This window comes from Trachypithecus francoisi, unplaced genomic scaffold, assembly GCF_009764315.1.
Source record: "Trachypithecus francoisi isolate TF-2019V2 unplaced genomic scaffold, Tfra_2.0 Contig01585, whole genome shotgun sequence".
NCBI classification, from domain to species: Eukaryota; Metazoa; Chordata; class Mammalia; order Primates; family Cercopithecidae; genus Trachypithecus; species Trachypithecus francoisi.
This window is the reverse complement of record NW_022681444.1, coordinates 10,544,162-10,562,378: the sequence shown is the minus strand read 5'-3', so window position 1 is coordinate 10,562,378 and position 18,217 is coordinate 10,544,162. Positions and strand designations below refer to the sequence as shown.

The following is an 18,217-nucleotide window of genomic DNA, read 5'->3' as shown; positions in this document are numbered from 1 at the left end:
ATTTAGCTGAGATATTAATACGAGGACAAATTGGGCTGCCTCATTTTTTGAGATTATGTGGAATTTATCTTTAGTTGTGAAACGTGTTAATTTAGTGCCTGGGTTGAGCCCCTAGGAGGCCAGTTAACTGCTGTGATCTGTGGGCGGAGGCTTCATCTCAGACGCCAGCCCAGGATCCTACAGATACAGCCCTCGTTATTCTCAGCTGAGAGGAGGTGGTAAGACCAGAAATAGAAAGTGAAGTGAGTGCAAAAAAACAGGCAAAAGCTAATCGATGACTGTTTTTCTCAGTTTGGATATGCAGAATTAGCAGTGTATGTAGCCTACCTGATACTTGAGTGACAAATAATAATAGTGTTGCATTACAGTCTGTAAACTAAAACAGAATATCCATGAGTTCAAACTGATATAAATCAATTATTGAATACATAAATGAGGGAGAAAGTAGAATTCTTCTTTATGTAGAATTCTAATAAATATAGACATGATAGAAATAGAAAGTCACCATTTGGCAAATGCCACAATAATATTGTTTCAGGCATGAGTTATCATAGGTGCTAAAATGAGTAGATGAAAGTATTGTGGGGGCTGGGGCGGGGAGTGGATATTTACATAGTCTCAAAATATCCCTCCAGAAGATACTTTTTAATTACAAAGGGAGAAGCAGTAACTTTTCAGTCAGGAAGCCTGGCTGTCACTACCTTAACCAAATGATCAGTGTGCATCTCCAGTAATGAGATGTTCTGACCTCATGTGCACCCTGATACCATGCACTGGGGAGGATACATCCCTTCTTGCCAAAAATGCATAACCTGAATTTGGTCGTGAGGATATGCCGTACAAATCCAAATCAAGGGACGCTCTACAAAATAACTGGCCAGTGTTTTCAGAAAGCGTTAAGGTTATAAAAGACAAATGCTAAAGAACTACCCAGATTAAAGGGGACATGACAACAAAATATAACGTGTAGTCCTGGATTGGATCCTAGTCTGGAAATAGGACATTAACAGGTCAATTGATGAAATTTGAATAAGGTCTGTATATTAGTCAATAGCATTGAATCAGTATTAATTTCCCAGTTTTGATAATTATACTATGGTTTTGAGAATTGATCATATGGAGAAGCTGAGAGAAAGGCATGTGGAAATTCCTTGCTTTTTTATGCAAATTTTTTGTAAGTCTGAAATTGTAAGCCTGAATTCATTCAAAATGAATAGGTTCAGAATTTTTTAAAATCAGTTACAGAAACCCTACAAAATCATCCAGAGATGGAACCAAGTATAGCCATTAAAAAAATGATACTTTTTCAATTACTGTTTGTGAACTTGAACAAATATTCTTACTTTGTTACTTGAAAAAGGGCAAGTTACAAAATGGTACATGTAATGTGACCCTAGTTTCATAAGTAATAGTTGTGTATGTATGCATAAAAAGGCTAGAATAATTCTTAGCAAACTGTTAACATCAATTTTCTCTGAGTGAGGAATTTTACTTCCTAAAGGTAACTGATTCCCCCCCCCCCCATATTAAGTGGTTTACAGTGAGAGAATTTGTGTAAAGTGCTTAACATTGTCCCTGGCACATAGAGAAAAATAAATGTAAATTACTACAATCATGTAGTAAAGTCTCATCCACTTACGGACTCCAGGAGAACATCTTGCCAGTGGAGAGGTTTTTCTTTATACCAGTAGAAGAGTTTGGATTCTTTGAGCTATTTGACTCTTTGGACTATTTGAGCTGGAATGGCTTATACGGTTCTAGCATAGATCCGTGACTGGAGGATGAGAGAGATTTGATGACATACACATCAGGGGAATGGTGTGGTAGGCAGCTGTGCTCAATCTTGGGTCTGAGGGTAACTTGAGGCAAGTCGTTCATCCTCTGTTCCTCAGTGTCTTTGCTGTGGCACAGGGACAATAGCAGTGCCTGTCTGCAAGCGCTGGGATCAGGGTTGAGCTAATGCGTGTGCAGTGTTGAGACCCGATGTGCAGTGCATGGTGACATCATGCTTTAGCCATCATCAGCAACGTGGTCATGTGGCTAGTTGGAGGGGCAATGATTTGATGGTTATATTCAGAACCACGAGTAAGCCATGTCATTTTTTATTTGCTGCAATATTTTAAAAAATCATGAACAGGTCATTCTATTAAAGACTGGAATATTCTGTAGAAACAGTTTTCTAAGCCTCAATTTAATTCACTTATTTCAAGTAATACTCAATATAGTCCCTTGGAGTTCATTGTAAAATGATTTGACCTGTAAAAAATTTATCTGGAGGGCACAGCAAAATTAAGGCACCCAAAAGATTCTTAAATTACTTTGATGATGGCATGAGAACGGACTGCTTTTCTGTGTTCACACTCTTCAGTTAGTTTGGCTCTGATTTTTTTTTTTTTTTTTTAGCATCATATCCATCATCCCTCACTCACTTGTGCCCTGTGAGGAATTGATTTTTCTTTCTTCTTCTCTATGTAGTAACACCTTTTGAAATGTCAGAATTTCCTAACGTCACACGATGGCACATTGCTACTGTTGTACTAGCATATTTACCATTCCTAGCTTGCGTTCAGTGTAGTCTCACCAAGTCGATGTTGAGTACAGACGACTCTGGTTTGAATTCCAAATCCTTTTCTTCTTTTGGGTAAATGTTTCTTATGCAAAACATGAAAACCATACTTGTAATTGAATTTGCTGTTAACTCTGTGCTTAGCTTTGGCACTAACATTGTTTTGTTTCATTCATTCAGTGTCTTTGAGCACTTTGGATGTGCAAGGCACTGTTGGGTTGGGGCCTTTTTCGGATTACTTTGGTTTCTTCTATTTTTTTATTAATACTTTTTAGATATAATGTACCATGTATGTTTTAACAATTTTGAAGGGTACCAAAAATATATATATAGTGAAAAGTAAAGTCATCTATTCCCACTTTGCCCTAGCGGCATAGTTTGCTTCTCAAGATGCCATGGTGGTTATTAGCCTCTCGTATATCCTCCCGGGGAAATGTGTGCATATCAAGCAAATAGGAGTGTGTGTAATTCCTCTTACCACTTTTTTTGTGAAGTGTTTTTTATGTTTTGCTTGGTTTGATAATGAGTGGTTGCTTTGTTATGCAGGATGTTCTGTGCCTTGCTTTGGTTCCTTTGATGTGTTTTGGGCTCCTTCATTAACACCATATTGTGCTACCTTGTTCTTTTTGAAGACTGCCTAGCATTTCATTGTATGTATGTATGTACTGTGAATTACTCATTCTCTTGTTGGATGGTGGAATTTATATTCAGTATTTTGCTACAAACAAGGCCACTTAAATACTGTACAGTCTGTAAAATATTCTATAACCTCTTTATGCACACATATGCTCTGTAGGAAAACTTTCTGTAAGTGGAATTTGCATTTTTATTTTAGTACATAATGCCAACATTAAACTTGGAAGGGAATATGCCAGTGTGCCCTCCAGCAGCAGTGTGGAAGGTCCAGTTTTCCCATGCCCTCCAGTGCTCTCAGCTGCTTTATGTGTCTTCTTTTTTTTTTTTTGGAGACAGAGTCTCGCTCTGTCACCCAGGCTGGAGTGGAGTGACGCAATCTTGGCTCACTGCAAGCTCCACCTCCAGGGTTCAAGAGATTCTCCTGCCTCAGCCTCCCGAGTAGCTGGGATTACAGGTATTTGTATTTTTAGTAGAGACAGGGTTTCACCATGTTGGCCAGGCTGGACTTGAACTTCTGACCTCAAGTGATCTGCCCGCCTTGGCCTCCCGTAGTGCTGGGATTACAGGCATGAGCCACCACATCCGGCGCTTTATTCATTTTTCTATTTGAATTGTTTGTTTTGTTTTGTTTTGTTTTGAGATGAAGTCTCGCTCTCTCGCCCAGGCTGGAGTGCAATGGCACGGTCTCAGCTCACTGCAACCTCCGCCTCTTGGGTTCAAGAGATTCTCCTGTCTCAGCCTCCTGAGTAGCTGGGATTACAGGCACGCGCCACCATGCCTGGCTAATGTTTTTCGTATTTCTGTAGAGACGGGGTTTCACTGTGTTGGCCAGGCTGGTCTCTAACCCCTGACCTCAAGTAATCCACCCACCTCAGCCTCCCAAAGTGCTGGGGTTACAGGTGTGAGCCACTGTGCCAGGCCAAATTGGTCTTTTTTTAAAAACTGAATTACAGGGCTTTTAAAAATCTATAAATTGAGGAAATTAGCTACTTCTCTCAGGTGTGGCATATTTTCCCCCCAGGTTATCATTTGACTCTTGGTTTTGTTTAGGCTTTATTTTTCCATTCTGAAATTTAAAATTTTTAGGTAATAAAACTTATTGGTGTTTTCTTTTAAGGTTTCTGAGTTTTATGTCATCTCTTAAAAGGACAACTTAATTCCAGCTTTGTTTTCCTAACGTTATTTTTTTCTCACAGGACTTTTGAATTAAATCATCTTTTTCTTGCTGATATAAAATGGTCCTTATATTATTTTCTAAATTTTGGTATCTATTTGATTCTATTCTCAACTCTATTTACTATTATAATCTCTATTCATGTGCCAGTATCATTATTTGTAATTGCTGCAGCTTTAAATTATTTTAACATCTGATATGTTTTTCATAAATGTCTTGGTTATCTCTGTACATTTATTTTTCCATATGAACTTTCAAATCAGGTTGTTTGGTTATATGTGTTATTTTATATATACACATATTTGTGGCATTTTTGTTAGAATTACATTACATTTATGGACTGATTTAGAGATAATTAGCTTCTATGTACTATTGCATTTTCTTATCTGGAAATAGGGTATATCTTTCCGTTTATTCAAAATTTACTTTATGCCCCTCAGAGATGTTTTAAAATTTTCTTCATATAGATTTTGTGTATTTTTTGCTAAGCTTATTCTTTTTGTATTTTTTGTTGCTATTAACTTTTTATATTGGAAGGCTACTGAATCATTTTTATTATTATTATCATCATCATTATTATTATTATTACTTGAGGCTGAGTTTTACACTTGTTGCCCAGGCTGAAGTTCTATGGCATGATCCTGGCCCACTGCAACCTCCACCTCCTGGGTTCAAGTGATTCTTCTGCCTCAGCCTCCTGAAGAGCTGGGATTACAGGCACCCTCCACCATGCCCAGCTTATTTTTGTGTTTTTAGTAGAGACGGGGTTTCACCATGTTGGTCAGGCTGGTCTCGAACTCCTGACCTCAAGTGAGCCACCCGCCTTGGCCTCCCAAAGTGCTGGGATTGCAGGTGTGAGCCACTGCACCCGGACGGTTATTGATTTTATATTTTAATGTTGCATTCAGCTGCTTGACAAAATTATCTTGTTTGTAATACATTTTTAATTAATTCTCTTATGTTTTTTTTTTCTAAGATAAAATAACATCATCTGCTAAAAATAATTTTGTCTCCTATTTTCTAATTTTATACATCATATTTCTTTCTCTTGTCAGATTGCTTGGGCCAGGATCTCTAGAACAGTATTCTAGAATAATGGGGTTAGTTGAGTGTGTTATTCCATTTTTACGCTGCTGATAAAAACATACCCGAGACTAGGAAGAAAAGGAGGTTTAATTTGACTTACAGTTCCACATGGCAGGGGGAGGTCTCGTAATCATGGCAGAGGATGAAAGGCATTTCTTTTTTTTTTGAGAGGGAGTCTTGCTCTGTCGCCCAGGCTGGAGTGCAGTGGCGGGATCTCGGCTCACTGCAAGCTCCGCCTCCCGGGTTTACACCATTCTCCTGCCTCAGCCTCCCGAGTAGCTGGGACTACAGACGCCTGCCACCTCGCCCGGCTAGTTTTTTGTATTTTTTAGTAGAGGCAGGGTTTCACCGTGTTAGCCAGGATGGTCTGGATCTCCTGACCTCGTGATCCGCCCGTCTCGGCCTCCCAAAGTGCTGGGATTACAGGCTTGAGCCACCGCACCCAGCTGAAAGGCATTTCTTACATGGCAGCAGCAAGAGAGAATGAGGAAGAAGCAAAAGCAGAAACCTCTGATAAACCCATCAGATCTCGTGAGACTTACTTATTATCACGAGAATAACCGACCCCCATGGTTCAGTTACCACCTCCCGCCCTGCCCCCCTGCCGTCTGTCCTACAACATGTGGGAATTCTGGGAGATACAATGCAAGTTGAAATGTGGGTAGGAGCATAGCCAAACCACATCAGTGGCAACCTTAATTTGTCCCTTTCTTCATCGAGAGTGCTTCTGATGTTCTACAACCGGCCACGCGGTGTCCTGTTCATTTGGAGTCTGCCTTTGTTTATCCTGCTCATGGCATTTCTTTTCTGTGTGTCAACAGCGCAGTGATGGCCCCTATGCCCTGGTGCTCGTACCAACAAGAGAGGTAAGCAGGCTCCCTTTTGGGGCAAGTTTTAAGCACATGCTTTCACTAATGTCCCTTTGAATTTAAAAGTGGTTTTACCATTTTTCTCCCTACTGCACAAGCCACTGGCCACCACTTCCATTTACCTGAAAGCCATCCTTCTGGTTCTTGTCAAGGAGAAAAATTCAAGTAGTCTCTGAGAATCATAAGTATGGAAAAGTATTTTCCTATTGTCTAGAAACTAATGACACTATTAAATGTCTGTTTAATCGTGTTTTGAATTAATTTGCTTAAAAAAAAACCTTGCATTTTTGTAGGTTTTTTTTTTTTAAGCAACTTAATTCAAAACCAAAAGCAGTTGGCTCTGAAAATGAACCTTTAATTTTTTTAAAAGCTACTGCTACCAAAAATGTTACTTGTTCCTAAAAGTTAAACTTTTCAATAGTTTTTTCTTTCTTGGTGGAACTATTCTATCTAGTCTATTTTATTTGCCCACAGTGGCAACTTCAGATTAGGGTATCTGGTTTCTCTATCAAATGCTGATCACTTCCTTACAGAGAATTGATCACAGAGATGATTTGAAGTCAGCCTTTTATACAGCCTGCAGTCCCCTATCTCAGCTCAGTCCAATGAAGGAGCAGGCACAGAAGCTATTAAAATTTTTACAGCAGCAAACTTGCTACTTCTCTAGGATGCTTCATGAATACTAAATATGTGGAAACTGTGTATACATCCTTTAAGAACGGGATTCTGTATGAGGCATCTTTGAAGGTTGTTAATGGTTGTAGCCTACTTTAATTTTCACTTGCTTTGTTCTCCAATGGAGCTGTTAGTTTGCTTTTGTTTTATTGATACAGACGTGAGGAGTGACCACCATCTCCCAGGCTTCACATACCCTGGGACAGTGGTAGAACACAGTCATGGCACCTTTAGAGTGAAGTTCCCGGAGGCTACCCTGTTGCATCACTGTTCTGTCTTACCTCGCATACATATTATATTCTCTTTCTTTCTAAGGAGAGTCACATTCAGGTTACTTTGGTTCATTCCCTTACATTTTTGTGCAGCATAGACTTGAACTTCTCTGTGTGGCACTCTGGGAATTTGAGCCAGCAGAGGGAGCACAAAACACTATTTTTGTGTATGTCCAACAAATAGACGTGGTGTAACTCTTTGCCCAAACTGACAGGTTGCAGAACCAGTCTAAGAGCAAGGTATATTAGATTCCGTGTATAGGATTTTTTTCTTCTTAAATCTTAACTTCAGGTACAAGTTTGGATCCTAATCACGTTACATTGTCTTTAAAAAAAAAAAAGAAGAAGAAGAAGGGATCCTATTGATCATCTATAACTTTTGAAATTTTTACAGCTGGCTCTACAAAGCTTTGACACTGTCCAGAAACTGCTTAAGGTAAGGCAAACCATGAGTTCCATTTTATCTTGCTTCCTGACTAGTATACCACAGTCTATTCTTTATTTTCAAAGAGATAAGAATTATTTCCTTTTGCCTGGATATCTCTGCTCTCTCTAGGTAGTTTATAGGTTTTTACTGATCTAAACCCACCCATTTCTAGCTTAGCTGGATTATCAGTGACTCCTGGTGCATAAAGTCCTATAATTGGTTCATCATAGTCACTAGCAAGCCACATAGAGAAATGCACAGGTATAGCCTGACGGTGACCCAGTGGAAAGCAACTTAGCTGCAAGTAGCGTTTGTTTAGAAAGGAGAGTCTTCGAAGGTTTCAGAGTCGAAGCCAGACAACTCACCAAATTAGATCATGAATTGATCCATTCTTTCTTTTATTAGGGGTGGAGAGTAGGGAAAGGTGTTGCTTGGGTTTTAACCCCAAAAAAGGCAGTGGACTTACTGAAATATGTTTTCAATTCAGGCTCTGTGGGGAAAGACAGGGAAGCTACTTGAGTGATTTAGGAAGCTCACATTTCTCTCTCACTGTGGTGGAAGCTAGTTATCTACCTATATTTCAAGTTACTGCTGATAGTGTACTGGGTGTAGCAATGCCTAGGAATTGTGTCTGCACAATAACACCTTATACAATGAGAAGCGCCAGTTCTCTCTCATGCCTTAAGGAAAGGGAATTTGGAATCAGTGTCTGATGTTTAAGTAAAGGGGCTTTGCACTGACTGTGGTCTGCTGTCTTTCTGTAGCCTTTCACCTGGATTGTGCCTGGAGTGTTAATGGGAGGAGAGAAGAGAAAATCAGAAAAGGCCAGGTAGGAAGAGGTTTGTTGGTTGTTATTTCCTTCTTGAATCTGTCCTGCCTTCCTGTTCCATAAGGCTGGATCCCTCTAAACCTGCTGAGAGCTTTATCTCAGGCTCTGCTTCCTAGTCCCAGTGCACAGGGACAGATTGAGTCAGTGGGGAGCGGTCACCTCTAGACGGTGCTGTTTTTTAAAATATTAAACCTACAAACACGTTTCCTTCTGATGTTGCTATTAACAGTGCTGTCACCTTCTTAACTCCCACCTACCCAATGCCCTACAGCATCCCTGGTTTAGTATACATCCACCTGGGTGCAACTCATTTTTGTGTACATTGAGAGTTTGGGGTTTTGTTGTTTGGTTTTACAAAAACAAGATCATTACTCATATAATGCTTTGGGACTTGTTTTTTACAACCAAATATGTTTATTCCTTTCTTTATTAGAATTTATAATGGGTGTCAGTTGAAAATTGTTGCAACAAGTAAATCTCAAACTGTCTTCATTCTTTTGAAAACATTTTTATTGTATTACAGCTTAATAACCAGTACTCAATAATGATGCATGTAGTCTATAACCGAGGAGTAAATATGAAACCTGAAACCTCAAAGCATTGGTTAGGATTCGACTCAGCTGTGAATAACGAGAAATAACAGTGGCACAAACAATACACAAGTTTTACTTTACTTTCACATTTAAGAAATCTGAGAGAGCCAGTCCAAGGCTGGCCTGGAGCTCCAGTGTCGGGGACCAAACTCTGTCTTTTTGTGCCACTATGGAAGGATTCCATTTTTAAGGTTACCTCATAGTCTTAGATAGTTGCAGGCACTCCAACCATTGCATCTAATTTCTTGCCAGCAGGTACAGAGATAATCATACCTGCTCCCTCCGAAGCATGATTGGCATGTTCCCTTTACCCTTTTATCCCATTGCTAAAACAGAAGCATGACTATACTTAACTGCAAGGGAAGCTGGAAAATATATCCAGGTAGGCTGGGTGCAGTGGCTCATGCCTGTAATCCCAGCACTTTGGGAGGCCAAGGCAGGAGGATGACTTAAGACCAGGAGTTTGAGACCAACCTAGGCAACATAGCGAGAACCCCATCTCTACAAAGAAAAAAAAAATGTACTAAAAGTTGGAAGCTTTTATTACTGTGGACTAATAGGAAAATGGTTGTTTGGGGAATGAGAAATTAGATTTATTGTATATAACCCATGGGACAAAGCTGAGCCCCATTGTGTGGAAGTTACATAAAGGGCTTAGCATAAAAAAAAAGTGTCCTAGCAATTGAAGCACACTGGCATGGGATAACTTGCTTAGATACTAGATTCCCTAGCACAGAAACCTTCGAGAACAGGCTGGACTACAATCTTTTTGGAAGGTTCTAGAAAGGATTTATGAATCAGATAAAGAGCATTGGATTATGTAGTTATGATTTCTTTCAAAATTAAGGTTTTATGATTTTAATGTAATTTCACATCATAACAGTTGCATCTCACAGTACAGGGAAAGACTCAAGCACAGCTTTCTACCCAGTTGTTTTTATGTTTTGTCATGATTTCAGGCTATGGCACGTTTGTACTGTACATGAAATGAGTCTGTCTCTTTTGCCGTTTTCCTGTGTTTTCTATTGGCGTAGCCCCGTTTGATTTACTTCCGTTTATGATATATAATTTTAAACAGACTCCGCAAAGGAATAAATATCCTTATCTCAACTCCTGGACGCCTGGTGGATCATATAAAATCCACAAAGAACATTCATTTTAGTCGGCTGCGGTGGTTGGTGTTTGATGAAGCAGACAGGTGAGCCTCGTCCCAGGATGATGACAGGTAGAAGAGAAGGGCTGTTTCTGCTCTCCTTGTTGCAACTTCTGTGGCCCGTTAGACCACATTTGCTCTTCATATAGATGAAAATTTCCTTTTTTTGCAACCACAGAATCTTGGATTTGGGTTTTGAAAAGGACATCACAGTGATACTTAATGCTGTAAATGCTGAATGCCAGAAACGACAGAACATCTTGCTATCAGCGACACTCACAGAAGGTGAGCTGAAAAGAAGTGATGGGTCCTTCTTTGTTCCTAATGAAGAGGAAGGACCTAGATTTAATCTGGGTTGTTTGCTTCAGTGATTCTCAACCTCAGGGAGGTGGGGGGCAGGGAGAGAGATGTCCTTAGAAGACTGCCTTTTCAAACTGTATGTTCTGCACTCCCAGCTTCGCTCTTCAAGTCATCCAAGACAGATACGTTCCCCAGCACATGGGGAAAGGGAGAAAGGACAGGGATGAGGATGAGAAAAGACTGGCTGCCGTTGGCTTGGTGGTTTCATGAGGTTTTTTTGCACTTGCAACCCACAGAGAGCAGGGCCCTTGCACTGAAGATGATGACTTCTTATCTGAGTGCATTTTTGATGTAATCACTCTTCCTTCTATAGAGCTATTGAACTTAAAAAATATATCAATGAAGCTCTTCTCTGTTTTCCATCCATATGCAATAGAAATTCTTAGCTCTCTTTTATCAGTGGGAACACGAAGGCTTGGAAAAGTTGCATCACTCTACCAGAATCACCCCACACAGTGAGTCATTGACCAGCAGTGCAGCTTTCACTTGTGTCTGGTTTCCTTGGTTTACTAGGCCACCTTGTAATGTGCATGTACCAGATACCATGCATGTGACCCTTCACAGTTCCCCATGTTCTAAAATTTGAGGGATGATTCAAAATGAAAAAGGGATTCTGTGGTCAGGAAAGTTTGAGAAATGCCCCACATCCCTTCGTTGGGTATTCTCAGGGCACATTAACACAATAAAGGCCCTGAGAGGGCTGCTTAGAGCAAAGACGCTTTTGTGAAACCTTTGAAATCCAAGGTTTACCATAACTTACTTGATCAAAGAACCCTTTTGGGAGGTGGGAGTGGGTGCAGTATCTGTTGCTGTCTTTTGGGCGCTGTTCCGTAGGTGAGTGTTTATAGAACGTTGGTACAGATTGGTTATTAGGCTGTGGGAAGAAGTTTTGGTAGATCTCCCCGCAACACACATGTTGGCACTAGGGCAGATCAGTGCTGGGACTTGGTGATACCCATGGGGTAACATACATAGTCCTAACATTCATGGGTGGGTGCTGTATAAGGGGTACGTTTTTGTGACCAGTTTCACGGTGTGTTTGTTGTCTGCTTTGCCCTTCTCACTTTTATCCAAGGTGTAACGCGGCTAGCTGATATCAGTTTGCATGATCCAGTCAGTATTTCCGTCCTGGACAAGAGCCATGACCAGTTGAACTCAAAGGACAAAGCGATCCGGGAGGTCTGTCCTCCACCAGCTGGTGACGAGCAGGACAGCTTTGCAATACCAGAGAGTCTCGAGCAGCACGTGACTGTGGTTCCCAGCAAACTGAGGCTTGTCTGCCTAGCGGCCTTCATCCTTCAGAAATGCAAGGTGGGACTGTGGGCTAGTGCCGACTTGATCCAGGGAAGAAAGGCCTGCTCTCTTGTGTTAAGCCATTGGTAGCAATGAGTTAAGACACCAAAAATCAGAGGTTTTCCAACTTATGTCTGCATTCCGGATGCAAACGTTGATGTACATCCTTTCAGTCAAGTTTTAGGATTATGGTAAAGAATCAGAGGTCAATGGTAGCCATGATGTTCAGCTTGAAATCTGTCCTCGATACCTTTCCTGGGACTGATACTAGGCACATCACAGGTGGCGGGAACAGCTGGATGTGAGGCAGACATAGGGGCTTGTGCTCATGTTTCTCCAAGAGTCCTGGCATTTGTGTATTTATTTACTAGACTTCTGTGATGACTCTGAGACGTGAGAAGATAGTAAGTGGAAGGGCTTCAGGGTGAAGATTTTCTGCGTATGTAGGGTCTCAGCCAGGTAGTGTTGCTGTGGCAAGCCCTGGATGAATAAGGGGAACGGAGCTCCCACACAGCTGTGCTCTGAAGTGTGTTTATTTTTGTCAGATAAGGGAAACCCGTTTGAAATGATAGCTATGTCGTTTTCCTCTCCTGCATTCTTTGTAGAGTGCAGTATCACTGTTTTTGATTTTTAAAATAATTCAAAGATAGTCACTTTTATTTCCAAACGGGGGTCAGCATGACTGTATAGTTTGGAGAAATATTCATTTTGGCGTCACGTCATCTTAAAATATGTGGGTTTTTCCTCCCTTTGTATCATTGTAGTTTGAGAAAGACCAGAAGATGGTTATCTTTTTCTCAAGTTGCGAGCTGGTGGAGTTCCACTACAGCCTCTTCCTACAGACCCTGCTGAGCAGCTCAGGGGCACCGGCATCAGGGCAGTTGCCATCTGCCTCCACGCGATTAAAATTCCTACGGCTGCATGGCAACATGGAGCAGGAGGTGAGCACTGATCTCCCTGTGCAGCGACAGCACCGTGGCCCCACGTGGAGATGGGGACGAACCTAAGTCCGGCAAACCTGTTCTTGAGGCTCAGCAATGGCTACGACCCTTGCACACTCCACTGGGCAAGTCAAGAATTAGACGAAAATGGGGGACCCACTGGAACTAGAGGGGATCACACTGCTGGATTGATGTGGGCAAGGAGAGTCTATTGTTCCCATTTGCTTTTGCTCCAGGAGCTGGTCTCTTCCACCCGAGAGAGCTCGCAGGCCCCGACTTGGCCTGAATCTACCTCAACCAGCTGTTAAGGCAACAGAGTACCACTAAGTAGCTGGCACCAGGGAAGGGTTTTGCCTTTTTAGTACCCAGTGTGTAATTAGGGCTTGATGTCTTCAAATTAAGAGCATTAATGGAGCTAAATTGTGGATCCCATATGGTACTGCTGAGCACGGCTGCTGTCATTGTCAACAAGACACAGCGCTGCACTCAGAACGCTTTCGGTTGGGAGAGGGTACTGTGAACCAAAGGGGCTGCGGGTTCCCAGTTCTTTCTCGGCACGGAGTAAGATTTCTGTTCACGAAGGAGAGTACAACATTTCCTCTATTTTAGGGACTTAGCTGTGTGAGTCGCATTCCTCCACTCTTAACTAGGCCGTTTGGTAGGGAGTCGGGGTGGAGTACGGGAGTGAGATATGCTTACTGGAATTGGAAAAGAAAGGACGAGCAAGACTCAGAAGTAGGAGCCATTTTGCCCTAGAGGAGAGGGTACCAGGCAGCTTCACAAATTAGAAAGTGGGAAAGAAAACTAGAAATCGGAATGAGATTTGACTTGAGCCAGCTTAAAAGATCATAACATTTTTAGAGCTAAAAGGGACACCAGAGGTTTGACACGATCCTAAACAAGTCCAGCCTCTCTTTGCTTTTGCTCTTTTGTTTTAATACTGAAGTAAATAGAGGCCCAGAAAAGCGAACTTGCTCAAGGTCACTCAAGGACACAGGTTATTTGCCACAAGATTATATAGAAATCCCTGGGCCGGGCGCGGTGGCTCAAGCCTGTAATCCCAGCACTTTGGGAGGCCGAGACGGGCGGATCACGAGGTCAGGAGATCGAGACCATCCTGGCTAACACGGTGAAACCCCGTCTCTACTAAAAAAAAATACAAAAAAATTAGCCGGGCGAGATGGCGGGCGCCTGTAGTCCCAGCTACTCGGGAGGCTGAGGCGAGAGAATGGCGTAAACCCGGGAGGCGGAGCTTGCAGTGAGCTGAGATCCGGCCACTGCACTCCAGCCCGGGCGACAGAGCGAGACTCCGTCTCAACAAAAAAAAAAAAAAAAAAAAAAAAAAATCCCTGAACATTCCAGCCCTTGTGCATTAGGTAAACTCTTGGCCTTTACCTTCGGATCCCTGATTCAATCAAACTTCTTGATTTTATTTTTTTAATACCATTAATGGTTTGGAGTTTTGTTTTTGTTTTAAGCTTTGTTTACTAATCCTGTGAGTCTGTTTTTACCAGAGGCGTTCTGCGGCATCGATCCAAGCGATTGGGGGAAGCTGGGTATGGACTCAGAATAGTCTAGGAATTCGCTATAATAGATCACACACAAGAGTCTATAGCTTCATTATACAGAGGCTGTTCATCTCACATTGTAACAGGGAAGTAGTCTAGTATGCTGTTTATAGCTGTGCCCTCTGGGGGCACACTGCTTGTAGTCCTGTCCTGGCTGTCGTTTGCTGACTGTGTAATGTCAGGTAAATATTTAACCTCTCTGTGACTTAGTTTCCGTGTCTCTAAAGTGGGGATGATAATTGTACTTCCTTTAGGGTTGACTCAGTGAATGCAGAGCTCTCCATACAGGGCCTAACACACAGGAAGTGCTCAGTAAATGTTAAGCGCCTTTATTATTATTGTTTTTATCTGCCTTTCAGAAATAGTTCTGTTTTTATAGTTTAAAAGGTTTTTTTAATAATTAAAATTGTGTTTTTGTAGTTTAAAAAGAAGAATGTCTGTGTAGTATTTAGCCTTTGCAGTGGAAGACAGGAGGTTATAGTATCCCTGTGTTTTATTTTCTAAGTATTAGGGGTAAGTTTCTTGTTCCAGACTAGGCTGAAACTGTCCCACTTAAGTTTTCCTGACTTATTACCCTGGCCACTATCCTACAAGACCTTAGCATGGTCTCCTTAGATGGTTGACATGATTCTACATAAGTTTCTGAGCATTGGATAGAAGTTACTATTTGCAAGGTAGTTGTGATGATGGCTGACATGATTCTAAGTAAGTTTCTGAGCATTGGATAGAAGTTACTATTTGCAAGGTAGTTGTGATGATGGCTCACATGATTCTAAGTAAGTTTCTGAGCATTGGATAGGAGTTACTATTTGCATGGTAGTTGTGATGATGGTTGACATGATTTTAAGTAAGTTTCTGAGCATTGGATAGGAGTTGCTATTTGCATGGTAGTTGTGATGAAAGTCCCAGAATTTGGTAGGTTTTTTTTTTTCTTGCCCCAAATCTGAATGCATCATAACTAGTCTTTAAGGTGTTTCATAAGCTTTTATGAACTTTTTGATTTTTTCTGATTCTGATTCTACGATGCAGCCATTAAAAATGATCATTTGTAAAGATCGTGCAGCAGACTGGACAAATGGATCTGTCCTTTTGGGGGTCTGAGCACTGACTTAGGAACATAGTTCCCGGGTTCAGATATCATTCCAGCCCTTTACCATGTGTGTGTGTCCTTTGGGCAAGTTCCTTAACCTGTCTGTGCCTCAGTTTTTTTCTTCTGGAAAATGGGGTGATGATAGTACCTACACATAGGGTTGTTGTGAGGATTAGCGAAGTTCAGATGTGTGAGGTGCTTAAGCCAGTGTCTGGTACATGGTGAGCACTCGATGAATGTTGGTTGTTTGTATGTCTTTTTTTTTTTTTTTTTTTTTTTTTTTTTTTTTGAGACGGAGTCTCACTCTGTCGCCCAGGCTGGAGTGCAGTGGCCGGATCTCAGCTCACTGCAAGCTCCGCCTCCCGGGTTTACGCCATTCTCCTGCCTCAGCCTCCCGAGTAGCTGGGACTACAGGCGCCTGCCTCGTCGCCCGGCTAGTTTTTTTTTGTATTTTTAAGTAGAGACAGGGTTTCACCGTATTAGTCAGGATGGTCTCGATCTCCTGACCTCGTGATCCGCCCGTCTCGGCCTCCCAAAGTGCTGGGATTACAGGCTTGAGCCACCGCGCCCGGCCTGTATGTCTTTATCCAGTGTACTCAGTGAGGTGTGCCCTGGGCTTCCAGCCATGGACAAAATCTACGTATATGAAAGCCCAGAAAGACATGCCACAGCACACAGTGACTGTGCCAAAGCAGCAGAGACTTTACTTTTTTCCAGATTTTGAGTAGTTTGGTTCTATTTCTTTGTATTTGCTGCTGACGGGTGAATGTGACCAACTCAAGTGCATAGAGCATCATGACTGAAGAGCGTTCAGAGGTGCCGTCGCAGGCTCATACTGAAAGCATTCTAGGATGCTCACCTTTTGGTCCAGCAAGTCTGTTTCTAGGAATTTAACCTAAGAGAATCATTAAGAATCTACACAGTGACTTATTTACAGAGATGTTTGTCACAGCATTGATTGCAATATTAAAAAATCAGCAGGGCGTGGTGGCTCACGCCTGTAATTCTAGCACTTTGGGAGGCTGAGGCTGGTGAGTTGCTTGAGCTCGAGTTCGCGACCAGCCTGGGCAGCATGGCAAAACCTGGTCTCTAACAGAAAATACAAAAATTAGCCAGGCGGCGTGGTGCATGCCTGTAGTCCCAGCTACTCAGGAGGCCAAAGTGGGAGGATCACTTGAACCCGGAAGGTGGAGGTTTTAGTGAACTGAGATTGTGCAGTGAGTCTGGGTGACAAAATGAGACCCTGTCTCAAAAAAAAAAAAAAAATCGGAGACAAGCTTCATTGCATACAACATTGGTCAAATAAATAATGGCGCATCCATTTAGCTGAGTACTGTTTCACCACAACAGATGACCTGGTCTTTAGATACTTATTGGCATGAAGAGATGCTCATATTCTGTTGCTATCTAAGAGCATGTTAATAGTATAAATAGTAGGGTGCCATGTTTTTGGAAAGCTACATATTTGGTTATGTGATGCATAAAAGGGGAACTCGGAAAACATCAAGGTATCCCCAGTGGTAGTGATGGTTTGCCTTGAGTGGTATTTTATTTTCTTCCTTTAATGCAAATGTAATTTCTCTCCAATTAAAATACATAGTTTTATAAATATCTAATCTTTTTTTTTTTTTTTTTTTTTTTAGTAGAGACAGGGTTTCACCGTGTTAGCCAGGATGGTCTCGATCTCCTGACCTCGTGATCCACCCGTCTCGTCCTCCCAAGTGCTGGGATTACAGGCTTGAGCCACCGCGCCCAACGTTTTTTTTTTTTTTTTTCTTTTTTTTTTTTTTGAGACGGAGTCTCGCTCTGTGGCCCAGGCTGGAGTGCAGTGGTGCAATCTCGGCTCACTGCAAGCTCCGCCCCCTGGGTTCACGCCATTCTCCTGCCTCAGCCTCCCGAGTAGCTGGGACTACAGGCGCCCACCACCGCGCCCGGCTAATTTTTTTTTTTGTAGTTTTGGTAGAGACGGGGTTTCACCATGTTAGCTAGGATGGTCTCGATCTCCTGACCTCCTGATCCGCCTGCCTCGGCCTCCCAAAGTGCTGGGATTACAGGCTTGAGCCACCACGCCCGGCCATATCCAATCTTTTTTAAAACTGCCTGTAGAGAAGATTGGTTATTCTTTATTCCTTTCTCCTTGTAGGAGAATGTTTAGAATACATTGCACATTGGTTTGGAACCCTGCACGGAGGAACTTGCACATTCCTGTTTTTGTTTTTGGCCATTCCTGGAGAGTGTGCCTACCCTGGTACTGTCTCACAGAAATGTGCACCCTCAAAACCCCCGCTACTTCACCGTAGCCTCAAGTCTGGTCCTGTAAGTACAGGGTCCTCTTAGAAGATATAAAGAATCCACTTCTTCCTCTTTCCTGGCAAGCCTCTCTGTGCCTGAAAATAGCTCTAGCAGTAGGAGATGGAGAGAGCTAGGGAGATCTAAGCCTACCTTGCTGGAGTTTGTCTCTGAGTTGTAAAGCTCTATTTTTCCTTGTTTTTGTAGGAAAGAACAGCAGTGTTTCAGGAATTTTCACATTCCAGAAGAGGCGTCCTTCTTTGCACGGTACGTATTGCCCTGTCTTCCATGCGAAGGCTGATACATTTCTGTGATGGCTCTGCAATTTTTTGTCTCTTGACAGTTTGTCCTGTGGTCAGTCCTGCAGAGCCCAGGAACACTAGGGGCCCCTTGGTG

At 42.1% G+C, this 18,217-nt stretch overlaps 1 protein-coding gene across 1 annotated transcript in view; it reads left to right on the top strand.

The window, feature by feature from the left end:
• The window catches only part of DDX31 (DEAD-box helicase 31), an 80,517-nt gene that overhangs the window by 11,564 nt on the left and 50,736 nt on the right, over nt 1–18,217 (top strand). Inside the window, 8 exon segments of the mRNA XM_033194846.1 lie at nt 6,284–6,328; nt 7,673–7,714; nt 8,470–8,534; nt 10,206–10,325; nt 10,459–10,565; nt 11,716–11,951; nt 12,698–12,874; nt 18,029–18,088. Coding sequence (XP_033050737.1) covers nt 6,284–6,328; nt 7,673–7,714; nt 8,470–8,534; nt 10,206–10,325; nt 10,459–10,565; nt 11,716–11,951; nt 12,698–12,874; nt 18,029–18,088 — 852 coding nt within the window.